The sequence below is a fragment of the Camelina sativa genome, chromosome 9 (genome assembly GCF_030686135.1).
Source record: "Camelina sativa cultivar CO46 ecotype springtype chromosome 9, ASM3068613v1".
Taxonomy (NCBI): Eukaryota; Viridiplantae; Streptophyta; class Magnoliopsida; order Brassicales; family Brassicaceae; genus Camelina; species Camelina sativa.
The window spans coordinates 39,968,461-39,982,746 of NC_141888.1; the positions used below are offsets into that span (position 1 = coordinate 39,968,461).

At 32.8% G+C, this 14,286-nt stretch overlaps 2 protein-coding genes and 1 pseudogene across 4 annotated transcripts; 1 reads left to right on the forward strand and 2 right to left on the reverse strand.

The window, feature by feature from the left end:
- The first annotated feature begins 309 nt into the window (after positions 1 to 309).
- Positions 310 to 1,941, forward strand: LOC104714049 (aquaporin TIP4-1). Its single transcript, XM_010431286.3, has 3 exons — positions 310 to 628; positions 789 to 1,027; positions 1,419 to 1,941. Exons 1-3 carry the CDS (start codon positions 502 to 504, stop codon positions 1,803 to 1,805), a joined length of 753 nt encoding a protein of 250 aa, XP_010429588.1. The 5' UTR covers positions 310 to 501; the 3' UTR covers positions 1,806 to 1,941.
- A 2,108-nt stretch (positions 1,942 to 4,049) lies between these two features.
- LOC104714050 (ethylene-responsive transcription factor ERF042 pseudogene) lies at positions 4,050 to 5,034 on the reverse strand (annotated as a pseudogene).
- A 5,800-nt stretch (positions 5,035 to 10,834) lies between these two features.
- LOC104714051 (putative transcriptional regulatory protein At2g25830) lies at positions 10,835 to 13,811 on the reverse strand. Of its 3 annotated transcripts, XM_087467483.1 has the most exons (7): positions 13,739 to 13,811; positions 13,282 to 13,627; positions 12,834 to 12,895; positions 12,497 to 12,653; positions 11,929 to 12,206; positions 11,419 to 11,539; positions 10,835 to 11,139 (listed from the first exon to the last, which is right to left on the reverse strand). In XM_087467483.1, exons 2-7 carry the CDS (start codon positions 13,555 to 13,557, stop codon positions 11,047 to 11,049), a joined length of 987 nt encoding a protein of 328 aa, XP_087323609.1. In that variant the 5' UTR covers positions 13,558 to 13,627; positions 13,739 to 13,811; the 3' UTR covers positions 10,835 to 11,046. The 3 variants fall into 3 exon arrangements, 2 of the variants coding, with proteins under 2 accessions (XP_087323609.1, XP_010429590.1); XR_015567086.1 differs by lacking the exon at positions 13,739 to 13,811 and having other exon boundaries at positions 11,929 to 11,998; positions 13,282 to 13,646; XM_010431288.2 differs by lacking the exon at positions 13,739 to 13,811 and having other exon boundaries at positions 13,282 to 13,642.
- Positions 13,812 to 14,286: the final 475 nt, after the last annotated feature.

Below are 14,286 nucleotides of genomic sequence, written 5' to 3' on the forward strand. Positions count from 1 at the left end.
CTATTTTACGTTTATTTTTTTTTATTCATACCCCCTACTGATTCTATGATGTATCTTGGATTGTTCAAACCTATGATGATTCATATGCACAGGATTGCATGTAAATTAAAATATAACCTACTTAAAATCTAGTGGAAATGATTTACAGTTTTACACGGATTCCAACCCATAGCACCTCATTTGGTTCTACATTATTCTGAGCACACAGCATATGTCAATTACCCAATCTCCAAAATCATATGTCTAAGAAAGCAATAAATCTCAGATCCCACTAAAGAACATAATACAAGTCAACTTCTAACTCAAATCAATCATCATCATACAATAATTTCATCCCATGTGCGCTCCCTTACCATTTTCTTTTCACTCTCTCTTCTCTTTTTTCTTTGTTAATGAAAAAGAATATCATTATAAGTAGCTCTTATATATTACGCACATCATCACCAAAAACCATCCAGCAATATTTCTTTGGTTTAAAACTTTTAAACTCATTCCAAAGCCATGAAGAAGATCGATTTAGGGAGCCATAACGAGGCGGTTGAGCCGGACTGTATTAAAGCTCTCATTGTTGAATTCATCACCACCTTTCTCTTTGTCTTCGCCGGCGTCGGATCCGCCATGACCACCGGTAAATTAACATCCATGCTCTTTGGTTACAGTTTGATATTGCCATGCTAATATTTTGGTTTTCTACAGTTCTAACAAACCAAAAGTCCCTTAAATTGGTTCTTGAAACCGTGATGCACTTTCAATATATTTACAACATTTTTATTGTATTCATCATTTAGACAGTTTAGTCGGAAACACATTGGTGGGACTTTTCGCGGTCGCGGTGGCTCATGCATTGGTTGTAGGAGTAATGATATCTGCGGGTCATATCTCCGGTGGTCACCTCAACCCTTCCGTCACCCTTGGCCTACTTTTGGGTGGCCACATCAGCGTCTTCCGTGCATTCCTCTATTGGATTGATCAGTTGTTGGCCTCCTCCGCAGCATGTTTCCTCCTCAGTTACCTCACCGGAGGAATGGTACGGTATCTAATTTAATATACCAAACTTAATTTTTTGTTAGTATCAACAACTTTTAACGCTATTAAAAGTAAAGCCAAAAATTATGATCCCATAACAACTTTCACAAGATTCTTTTGGTTTCGTGATCTAGTCAACTTTCAATTGCTTGCCTTTGTTTTATTTTTCCTTATATAACTTTTTTCTCATTCAATAATACACAAGTTTTAATATACGTAATCTTTACAAATTTTTTTCATTGGCTCAGAATGCAATACATTTTATATATCTTTATCTAATCAGATTTGTTAAAACTTTTGATTAATTATATACACTTCAAAAATGACGATATATTCCGGCATGTTCGATTTATCATGTGGTTTGACATTATATTATAACGCTTTGTGTTTAGGCAACTCCGGTTCACACATTAGCAAGTGGAGTTAGTTACACTCAAGGGATCATATGGGAGATCATCTTAACATTTTCACTTCTCTTCACTGTCTACGCAACTATGGTGGATCCCAAGAAGGGATCTCTTGATGGGTTGGGTCCACTTCTCACAGGATTTGTCGTCGGAGCCAACATCCTTGCGGGCGGCGCCTTTTCTGGCGCTTCCATGAACCCCGCCCGGTCTTTTGGTCCCGCTTTGGTCTCTGGAAACTGGACTGACCATTGGGTATATTGGGTTGGACCGTTGATTGGTGGTGGACTCGCCGGTTTCATCTACGAGAATGTCCTCATCGACCGTCCACATGTTCCAGTTGCTGACGACGAGCAACCATTGATGAATAATTAAAATGTGTTTGGATCTGTGCTATGCACGTCACAGACAGACCTTAAGATGTTTTATTTGATCTCGCAAATCCTCTTCTTTTTGTCCTTTTAGACGTATTTATATTAAGTTTTTAACCTTAATATATCTATTCAAATAATTGAGTCTTTCCGATTATATAAAGATAAGTAAGCATATAAAATCATTTCCAAAAGCCATTACAACCACAGTGACCGTCTTTGTAATGGTGGAACCTATTTCTGTCTCTCACAATGATCTTTAAATTAAAGAAGATCATCTATTCATGACATCCCATAAACCTGAAGGTACTCCATAATCCTAATCCGAACATCTTCTTTCAAACTCATCATACCAAAACGCAATCGCGGCCTTTTGGCTATGCAGACACATTATATTTCATTCTCTTTCTCTTCTTCATTTATGCCAAATATATAACACAAGGGTCATGTGCCACTCTGCCTTATACCCATGCAGCAAGTTATGGACTTCCCGAATGTATTGTACATGTTTACGTAAGAATTAACAATAATAATATTTATTTGTAAAGGTTTATTTTATATATTTTGAAAATAAAAATCATCCTATAAATTTTTGGAAATATGATTATCAGTTACGATAAGTATAGCCCAACACATTTTATCTACCTTGTATGGATATATATATATATATATATATATAATTGTGTGACAACTCGTTATAGATTTGTTGATGTGTATTTCTTTGAATAATTTTCAATTGTAAACCGAACCGTTTTCATTTTATCCTACTATATTAATTAGGAAGTACAAATATGAAACTAACCTTAAAATGTGTAAAAAATTACATTCAATTGCCATTAGAAAAACTTAATTAAGTTTAATTAATTAAATAAAAAAATATAATTAATTAAAAAAGAAAATTGGGGACACATAAAACAAAATAAATTGTAGAAAAGTAAAAAAAAAATCTATTAGAATCAAAACTAATTCATAATTAAAAAAAAATTAACAGCTAAGATTTTATAAATCTAATCGAATAAAATCTATATAACCACAAATTTTATCAAAAAACTTTTCCAGCACGGGTTAAAATTTTTATCAAAAATCTAATCGAATAAAATATATAACAGTTTCGTTTAACAGCTTAATTTTAAAAATTAATAAATAAAAGATAAAGGATATAGCTATAGTATCTTATCTATTTTAAAAAATTATATTTTTCTTTTAGCCACCGTTCTTTAGAAAAATAAAACGATGTTGAGATTTAAAATATATTCAATGCTTGAAAGTGCTTATTATAGACAAGAAAAGGAAGCCACAGAAGAAAACAATGAATGTTGTTTTCAAAGAGATTTTTAAGAACATTCACTAGCTATATTTAGTTGCTCCTTTTACATGTCAGTTATATATTTTTACTTACTTCACATTTCACAACTATAGCAAGAATTGCGTTTAATTGATAAAGATTTAAACAATTTTATTTACTACCTGCAAATGTTTTATTGACAGGTTTTCAATAAACATTTTTAAAATACAAAAGTTTTAGTATAAGCAAACAAATTTTTAATCACAAACTATTATAAATAACATAATAACAAAATAAATTATTACAAATTTTCATCAAAAAAAAAGCTCAGCCCGCGGAAGGGTTAGTACCTAGTTTTTTTATTAAAAGATTTATTAATACCATGCCCAACATTTAAGTACATTTCCTTGTCGACGTGATTGGGTTTTATTTTAGAACATGATTCATGCATACCATTTCCAATGATGAATGTTCCATCTATGTTGACAACAATTACTTCTTGATGCAAATACTCTTAAATGATTATACACTACTAAAAAGTTATTCATACCGTATAAGAATACTCTTAAATGATCACATCACTAACAAAAAGGAAAAAACCAAATTATTTACAATCACAACAAGAATGATCGGAAAATAGAAAGATAAAGCAAATTTTCTTTTTCTATTAGTATTTTTTTTTTGTAAAACTGTGAATTTTCATTACTGAAACTCAATTGCAATGTTTAAAATAGCTTGGAAAACGAGAGATACCCTGTGCCACAAAAAAAAAAAAAAAAAAAACAGAGGATATCTTGACTAATAGCGAAAAGCAGAGCATCTACTCTGAATTATACATTACATTACTCAGTATCAAACAGTGAACACTGAACACACTAGCATAATAACAGGTTTTTCTTGTTAATGCAAGATAATTTAAAATAAATATCACGCTCATTGTTATTTACATAAATCCTCTATGTACCCAAAACCAAATCATTGCTTATTAACGAAAAAAAATTATACACGTATAGTTTGCATAAAAACTAAAAGATATATATATATATATATATATATATGGTAAAAAAAATAAGGAACTGCATGTAAAAGAAAGGAGAAACAAAAATGTGCATTTATTTCCAAAAAAAGTCCTTTATTCGTAATTCCACAGAAAGCTTTCTTGGAGAAGTGGGTCCAACAGTACCGAATCATCTCCGTACGTAAAATCATCTTTGGTAGCATCTAACCATGGGGGCATCGACACCAACCCCTCCAACGAGTCGAACAGCCCAAAATCGTTTTGTACATTGTTGTCAAGACTTGGCAACTCCACGATTTCTCCTAGCTCTTCCGAGAGCATAGAAGACGAGGACGAGGAAGAGGATGAGGGCAATCCCTTTTCAATCTTCTCAGTCTCACACCTAGTTTGGGACGACGTGGTCTTATCTTCGATATTGAATGGTACAGTTTTGAAATCCATAAGAGCGGCTTCAGCGGCCGCGGCCTGGATGTCCTGTGGACTGAGCGAGATGGGTCGTGGCAAAAACTCCGCGAGCTCGGGGAAGTTGAGGATTGCAGATGTTCCTTTGATACTTAATGCCGCAACATCGTGGGCACGTGCTGCCATCTCCGCTGTGGGGAATGTCCCGAGCCAGATTCTTGATTTCTTACGAGGCTCTCGGATCTCCGAGACCCATTTCCCCCAGCTTCTCATGCGGGCACCACGATATACCACTGTTTCTTTGGCTTTCTCCTTTTTTCCCTTCTTGGTGGAGGAACATTCTGTGTCGGAACCATGAGACTCACTCATTGCTCTCTATCTCTCTCTCTCTCTCGTTTTGATGTCAAAAATGTTCGACAAATTGAGTACCAAAATGTAGAATAAGAATTAGTTGCTAGGCAAAAAGGATTGAGACAATTTTGGGTGTCGGTGTAAGATAGTAAAGTTTTTGTTTGAATGGTTGATATAAACGAGTCATGTTTATGTTTCTTCTTTCCAATGACTTCAATACTATATATAGTGTGTGTCTGTGGGTCGTGTAAGAGAGACACTGTGGGCATTGTGGGCACTATGGGGTATTGTGGTCAAATTCTAATGAACTTTGTGATAGAGGTCATAGAGGTCAAATTCTAATGAACTTTGTGATATAATGTTTGAAAATGGAAATTAACGATAAAAAGCCTCAATTTTCGTTCCATCAATTTAAAAACTTTTAAATAAATTTATGTATATAAAAAGATCAATGCTAAATAATTTTCGAGCAAATGTTTTTCCCTCTACAAATATTACGAATCAGATTTTTTTTTTGTTTCTTTCTTAAATGTCGATTAATTTGTATGTATGCAATTTGTTTACAACGAGTGACACTTTGATCTCTGTTTTGTCTTTCCCCGGGAAATGGAATCTTTTTTCTTAAGTACTCCATGGCTAGCTAGCTAGTGTTTGTTTCCTCCTCAAGCTCAGCACGACATTTTGAGAGAGATATTTCTGCAACTTATCTATCAACGCCATAATTGGCATGAAACTGACCTCAAGAGAAGGTACCAATTGTTGTGTTAATTCCCGAACAGCTGTATAAACAACTTCGTTTTGCTATGATTAATAAACTACTAGTTTAACAAAAAAAGTTGTCAATTGAATGTTAAAGGAATAGTCGTTGCCTCGTTGGGTTTATTACTGCCACTGGTTTGCTAAATTTGTAAAAGGCAACTTATTACGTACGTATGCATGAATCAAGTTTTAAATTCGTGTGCATTATTATTATTGTAAGCTTTTTTCTAAGTTTGGAAAATAAGAGAAAAGAGAAGATAAAGACTTGCTAATTAAGGCGCATTTCAAATTGTATAATTGGTCGGATTATCTTACTCATGAGCGTGTCCCCTCTACTGCGCTACGTTTTTCTTTATCGTCATTTTCAGTCCTTTACTAACTATTTAATTGGTAGGTTGTGGTCAAGAGTCTATAATGGGGCTCAAATCCTACCCCTAAAAAGCCAAAAAAGAAAAAAAAAAAAAAAATACTAAAAACATTTTGGACAATTCTCACAAATAGCACTAAAAATAAATTTTATTTTCAAATTTAGCATATTATCTCTAAAGTTAGTAAAACAGCACGATTTTCAAAATTAGACTTACAAAATTAAATTTTAAATTGTAAAGACAAACCCTACCCCTAAAAACTATATATTAAATGTAAAATACGCAGCTAAAATATAATAAAAATATTTTAATTGTATTAATTAATGTTATTTCTGAAACTTTGTGGAGTGTGTGCTATAAGTGCTATTTGATGGTATTTCTCAGAAAAATTATGCATCATAACATTAACAACTGAGTAGTATATGATAAATAAATTAAAATCCCCAAAATAAAATATGCTAATTCAAAATGGATGTTACAAAAATTATGTGCAATTAACTAGGGTTTGGGCTCGATTTTGGATTAAAAGCACAATAATTTATAAGATAGCAATATCCCAGAGAGGTCTAACATATTAAGAAAAAAAAGTATGTATGTATGTATGATGTATCTATCAAAGTGGTCAATGGCTTTCGAATGGGGCTCAAATTAAATCCTCCGCCTAAAAAAAAGAAAAAACAAAGTATACTACAAAATATGCATCATAACAATAACAATTGACAGATAACAAGAAAAAAAATCTTAAAATAAAATATGTTAAATTCAATTTTGGCTATTCACATTAAATAACAATAATTGAATATTTATCAAATGATCTTAACGCTTTACAAATTATAAAATCAGTATTCATTTAACGTATCTGAAACTTTTGAAATTATAATTTATAAATTTCAGACCATCAAACGCGCAGTCTTAAACTGTAGTTTTAACCACTAAAATTAAAAATTTCGTCCGTCCACATCAATCATCCAAACAGATGGTTGTGGTGCATTGAGATGTCGAAAGCGAAAATAATTGATTAACTAACGTGTAAATTAGATGGCAAGTATGAGTCACAAATTAAATGTAATCATAAACTTCAACATACAAATTGTTTAGTGATCAAAGATTTTTCATTTGTTTCTCCGATTGTTTGATTTGTAGGAATGCTATCATCTAAGTCTATTAAGAAAATTATTTCTGTCACAATAAACAAAAAGATATGTTAGACATTATTACTACAAAACGTATAACCTAATAATTAGGATCTAACCTGACCGTCATTGTCCGTGGCCTTCACGCCCATCCTTGGTTCGTGGCTCCACGATTGTTTGACAGCTGATTCGTTATTTTGCGAGGCTTTTAAATATTGGTATTAGCCTACATCATCACATGCTATTTTTCTGAATTTTATTCTAATCACAAGGTAACATAAATCAATTTTTAGTAAACTATCCGTCATGATATAGCTCCAGCTCAAATAAAAACATTTAGCTGCAAAATTCTCTCTGAATAAGTAAATGAAAATATAAATATATTTTGATTATATATGTTATCCAAATAAACTCTTTAAATGAATTCTTATGCACCACCATATTTCTCGATTTTAGAAGTTTATAAAAGCCCCTACCAAATCGTTACTCCGACGGTATTATCACACTTGAATCTACAACTGATTTGTTTAGGATATTTTCAAAGTTTGTTATCCATCTTACAAATCACTACACGATTTTTCACGCAAAATTTGGTTATTACTCAAAAGGTAACAGAAATAATTTATCTAAAATTACCCTAGCACGCTTAACTTTAGAGTTTTTTTTAAATAATTAAAAAAGAAGTGTATTTTGATGATATAAGTAGCCAGAATAAATTATTAGTTTCTTCTCATGCACCACTATATTTTTCAAAATTTTAGAAATGTTATATACAGACCACTAACATATTGCAACATTCTTATTGCGAACTAGATAGTCACTTGACAATATGATCTCACTTCACTCCAGATTTTTATGGCTTCGGCTATGATGCCGCTTGTAACGCTCCAACCGTTACCGTATATATATTACTTTCTTCAGACTATCGGTTTTTAAAAATTGTTACCTACCCTAAAGTTATCATATGATATTTTCCATGGTTTTTTTCTGATAATTCACTGAACAATAAAAATCAATTCTCAAAATATTGCACTTAGCGTAAAAAAGAAAATTTATGCTCAATCACACTTAGTTCTAAAATTTTCTCTTCACAAATAACTTAAGAAAAAATTCTTCAATGAAATAAATAACAAAATCAATTTTTTGAAAATGCTTCTCATATTATCATAAAGGTTTTTCAAATTATAGATAGGTATTAAGTTTGTGACCAACAGATTTGTGAAACCAGTTTGAGATATATATATATATATATATATATATATATACAAACAGGATTATGCTTTTTCTTTTTCCAATTAACTCTATATAAGAAAATTATAAAGATTACATTACATGATATAAATTTATCACCGACACGACTGTCCAAACAAAAAAACACATAAAAAACATGGTGAAACTCTCCTCTTACGATTTCCTTGTCAATGAATGTAACAGAAAAAAAGGAATGGATCAACGTGTTTCGGACTAAACGCCAAATATAGTACTGTCAGTACGTTATTCTTGCATGTCCACTCATGACGAAATGCGCATTGCCGACTTATGAATTTCCAACGTTCATGTACCGTACGTTACATTTATAGTCGTTAATCTGCATAAACAAAATATATGCAGTAAAGGTTGCATGAAAGACTGGTGGTCAAATTTATCTTCCGTGGTTATTCGAAGTATTAGGATGCTTAATATTATTATTTCTTTTTATTTAATTCGTGTTTTTTTTTTTTTTCATTTTTATTAGAGAGTTCATACATGGTTCTAATTTCGATTTACAAGATAAGAAAAGTGGAACAAAATAACAAATTAGAATTTATGGTTGTATACGACACAACCACATTATAGCTAGTGGTACACAATTATAGTGGACCCGGTCTTTGTATTTTTATTTTACTTCTTCCTTTGTTTTCAGTATATACGACGTAACCACATTAACCGTTGTTGAATGGTCGTATTCAAATGCTCATATTCTCTCATTCGCATTCAAATCTTCATTAGCTAAGTCGATTTTATATTTAATATGAGCTAACAAAACTATTTAGATTTTTTTTTTCCCGATAACGAGTATCGAATTTTTGTCCCACCAAAATGGTCGAAAAATTATTTGATCTAATGACATCGTATAGTTTTATTATACAATGAATTTATGAATAAGTAAAAACTATAAAAGAGTACTCAGAACTTCAGAAGCAATGACATAAAAAATGAGTACTCAAAAGCAATGACATAAAAAATCATTTTTGTTTATGTCAGTTTTTTTTTCAAGTCATGGAAAATCCATCAAAAACATTTTCTACGACAAAAATGGTCAGAAATTGGTAGAAAAAAATATTCGCCCATTTTCCCACCATATATCACTTTCAACCAAAAACAGTTTTCCACGATTAAATTATGATCCTTTTTTTGGGAACTGATTTGGGAACTGATTTGTTTTCTTGAAGTATCTCACAAGTCACAATGATTTAATGAATTCATTTTTTATATATTCCCAAAAAAATGAATGTGAACCCATACAAAATCAAAAGTAAAAAAGAAAAAAGAAACAAATATCAAACTAAAGATTTTTTGGAAAACTAGGACTGTATATGACAAAAATCTCAATCCAAACTGATACTGTACCCAATCATACACACTCGATTAGTTTTACGTTAAATATTATTTCAATAAACCGAATTCCCAAAAATAAATTTTAGAATAATGTAGTGAGTCAGTAGAGGGGATGATGCTATGTGAACTTTATCTCTGAGCTCCTCAGCAGCTTGCATTAGGCTATAAGCCTATAATTTGGATGTATAGCCTAATTAGCAGTGTTCTAAAATGCGCTAGGCGCTCTCTATGCGATAGACGAATGCCTAGCGCCTAGTTGTATACGCGGGTGTTTAGGCGGAGTCTAGGCGGATATTTATATATACTAAATAGTTATATATATATATATATGTAATATGTAAATTATAAAATAGTTATATTCTTAAAGCAATTATTTATGCAGATTCATTCAGTTATAGCTCATAGCAGTTGAATTATGATGATAATCCTCTCCAATTTTTACTGAAAAAATAATACAAAAATAATTAAATAATCAAACCATGACAACAAAACATGATTGTTACTCCAACAATCGATGTTATATAAACACTTCACAAGGAATAGCCACGAACAATAAACAAAAGGTATGAACAGAGGCATCAACAAACTATTACTAGTATAGTATAATATTAAAGAAAGAACTGTACCACAAACACTACGATACACGAAAGTGACCATGAAGCCGCTTACGTTAAGAAGAAGGTCAATCAGAGTAGAGAGATAAACCTACGAGGAATACCGAATAACAGAGAAGAGCAATAGAATTTAACGAGCTATAAAAACGAGCTATAGCCAGAGAGATATCAATAATAGTTGGGATTGTATTTAGGGTTTTTCATTAAGTATTAAGAAACTAAGTTTTTGTCCACTTAAGAAAACACACAGACGACGTCTCGGTGGTGTTGTATACGCGGACTATGCGGTGCCGAGGCGCCCGCTTTATAAGAAAACGCATAATAAGCTGTATAGGATGTATTCGATACGTTACCGAATAGAGAATAGGCGGCGCATATACGAGCAAAGCGCCCACCATTTAGAACACTGCTAATTAGTTAGTTTATACATAAAAGTACATCCAGTAATTAGCTAGTTAGTGCTACGTCATAAGGATTATAAATAAAATATATAAACAGTCCTTGGTTGAGAAAAAAAAAACTTATTAGGGATTTGTAAGGTATTACAGTTTTGATTTTATGGCTTCGGATTGGATACTAGAAAAAGTAAAATGTAAGTGTGTACCAAAACCATCATTTCCTTCTTCAGAATATATGTTCAGCAAAACCAGTTCAGAGATTGTGTGAGCTTCAAATTAGCCAATCTTGAAGTGGAGCTTCCTGTAACATATATTCTTTTTATTTTTGGTCGATATAAACAGCATCAACGTCATCAAGTTCTAGTAGTTTCTGCATAAGCTCTTTGTTCAATTCCATGGCTTCATCATCGACCTGTAACAACCAACAACAATCCCAAGTAATCTCTATGTAAGTGTATCTATTTGAGATAGATATCCAGTAATCAGAGCCACCAAGAACAAGAAGAGGTCATAAGGGGGCATTGCCACTTCCAACTTTGGTTATGTAGCATATGCAATCTATAACGTATTTAACAAGTTAAAAGAGGATAACTATATGTTGACAACAGCAAGATTAGAATCGCCAAGTAGTATTAGACATGACGGAAATGGTACGGCACAGAGGCTACAGTCCAGAGCGGAAATTCACTACCTCAACTGTTGTCAGAGGAAGCAGTTCAGAGCCATTGTCAGGCTCGAAGTTCACTCCTTCATCACGTAGCTTTGATAGTATCGTTGAGTAGTTCTCAGATGAAGTTACAATTTTGTAGTACCTGAACAGATAGAGAGAGATAAGAAACATATGAAACAAAAGTATACTTATGAGTTATCTAGGGATCATCTAATCACACCCATTTAATGTTGCAAGAAGGATTTCTTGTTTCATATCGCATGGTATGAAAACTTTTACTGTAATTAGCTGTTTATTAGAAGAAAATGCACTAGGTCTACCCTCTGTCACTTAATTACTTTTCAGATTCAATCTTGGAAGAAACTGCTAAGTGCTAACACGTATCAAGAAGTGTCTATTTCTAACTTCAACACAACTTAGGTTTCATCATCAACAAAAAACAATAAACATAATACTGACAACAGGAAGAAAAGAAATGCGGAGAAAAACTCGGGGTTTTAAAGAGATTTGGATGTATTATGTTATGTATACCTTTCTTCCCTATCTTCATCAGTATCATCTTCATAAATTGGGGGCTCAATAACATCCTCTGCTCCAGCATCTAAAGCAATAACAAAAAGCTGATCTTTGTCAGCTTCAGTGACCTTAATATTCACTACCCTAACTCGTCTAAACTTGAACATGACAGATCCTGAATCAGCCATTTTTCCCCCATAATCCTTAACAACCGATCTAATAGCTGCCACTGATCGATTAATTTTGTCTGTTAAGACCTCGACTACCATACTAACTCCACCATAGCCATATACCTAAAGCATAGGAAAAAAAAAAAAAATTCAGATTCATCATATCTTACAAATGGACCCAAAAGAAATGACAAGGAACTGACATTTTAGTATTGCAAAAGGAAATCGTTAAACTGAACTAGGTACTGAGATAGTGCTAGGTTCCGTAACCAAACTTGGCCAGATTAGAATAATGATCTAAAACCAATTCATACGTTTTAAATTACCAGGCCATTTCGCAACCTTACTAGGATGATTCACCATAATGGCCCCACTTGCAAACATAAAACTAGAATTGAAGCTCAGGATCTAACCTCGTATATCTTCTCTATAAAAGCTTCTTGCCCTTTCTCAGAAGCCCTTTTAATATTACGCTCCACAATGTCCTTCGGTACATCAAGTTCCTTAGCTTTGTCAAGTATAGTAGCTAGAGTGGTATTTGAAACTGGGTTTGGACCCCCTTTCTTGACACTGCATGATGATAAACCCACACATGATTCCTATTGTCATAGGCATAGGTCCACAACAAAGTAAGAAGTTGAATCCAAAAATCTCAACAGCCTCTATATCCACAACTACTGTGCAAGTTCCACTTAACAAACAACAACAACACAAAAAATACAACATTGGTAAAAAAAGTCGAAGACTTACGCAGATACAACCTCCTTGCCAATTCTACAGTATAGCTTCGCCTTCTTTGAATCTTGAGCCCCCTGTATTCACCAGAAACTTCATTCTCACAGTTCTTAAAATACAATAAAAAATTATTTCTTTTTCTGTTGAGCTGTAAAATGTGATTTTCATATACAAAAGCAACCACAGGTTTCATGAGCATATTGATATTTACTCTCTGATTTTGATACTACACTAGCAGTAGACAATTTGACAAACCTACTCATTCTCTGAGGCATTTCATCGAACACATGGTTGGCATAAACAGTTACGAGCTCTAGACTCATCAAAAACAACTCAATTGTTACTTCCTCCTAGTAATAACAATGAAGCAGCACCTCTAATCATTCAAATTGCAACTAGATTTTACCAAATCACCAAAGCTAAGCAAGAACCTACAAACACATAATAGGAGGCATTAACGAACCTTTCGGCCAGCGATTTTGGAAGAGCGACGACCCATACATAGAGGAGTAGAAATCGAAATCTTTCTGACTTGAAGCTTGCGACAGTTCTGGTCATCTGATTGAAGACGACGCGGCGTTATGAAATGCGAAGTGGTGTGAGGGGAGATTGAGGAAAGAGAGGAGAAAGAGTTGGTCATGGTAAGAAGACGATGGTTAGAGGAGTTGAGAATGGATCTGGAAGAGACGCCATTGGAGAATCTGAGTAGGAGTGCTCTCATGGAGCAATGAGAGGCCATAGTCTTTGAGTGTGGATGGATGGACTTAGAAGACAGGGAATTTGAGTAATCCAGTCCGATGCAATTTTTCCTTTATTCTATGCTCTCATGGTAACATTACTATTATTTTAGGTTTTTTTTTTTTTTTTTTTTTTCGAAACAAAAGCGTGTATTACAGATTTAGGAAGGTTTTAACGGTGACGGCGGTTGGATGGATAAATCTATCTACGGATTAAACTATTTTTTATTTATCATTTATTAAAAAGTATAACGGTAAAAAATTAACTCTGGACTATTTCTACATATAAATAGAGTTGGTTTGCAGCGGTTTTGTTGACTACATTTATTAAGTATGGTGTATTGAAACCATGATTTTTGAGGATTCTATGAGATTTAGAAATTTTGGAATTTTGATAGATTTTAGGAAAGCTAATATGATTTATTGTAAAAAAATTTCAAATCCCACCTAAAACCATGAGATTTGGATTGATGTAGTTTTAACTAAACAAATCATTTCAAATCCTCCAGAATCTCTAAAAGTTATTAAAATCCAAATCCACAAACTATTTTGAATAACAATTGATTTTAAAATATATTTTTAAATATTTTAATAGACTTTTTTTTTTGTCAACCATTGGGCCACAACTGGCCGATCCATCAACCATTAGACTTTTTAAAATTCATGATTAAATAACATAGAATTTATAATTTTTACATAAAACTGAAAATGTCAAGTTGAATACACCCCCG

Excerpts from the sequence above, each read along its gene's own strand:
- LOC104714049 (XM_010431286.3), top strand. The coding sequence starts at position 502 with ATGAAGAAGATCGATTTAGGGAGCCATAACGAGGCGGTTGAGCCGGAC. Across the intron at positions 629-788 it reads CGGATCCGCCATGACCACCG|ACAGTTTAGTCGGAAACACA; the intron begins GTAAATTAACAT and ends TTCATCATTTAG. Across the intron at positions 1,028-1,418 it reads GTTACCTCACCGGAGGAATG|GCAACTCCGGTTCACACATT; the intron begins GTACGGTATCTA and ends CTTTGTGTTTAG.
- LOC104714051 (XM_087467483.1), bottom strand. The coding sequence starts at position 13,557 with ATGGCCTCTCATTGCTCCATGAGAGCACTCCTACTCAGATTCTCCAAT. Across the intron at positions 12,896-13,281 it reads CCAAAATCGCTGGCCGAAAG|GGGGCTCAAGATTCAAAGAA; the intron begins GTTCGTTAATGC and ends TGGTGAATACAG. Across the intron at positions 11,140-11,418 it reads TTCCTCTGACAACAGTTGAG|GTCGATGATGAAGCCATGGA; the intron begins GTAGTGAATTTC and ends TGGTTGTTACAG.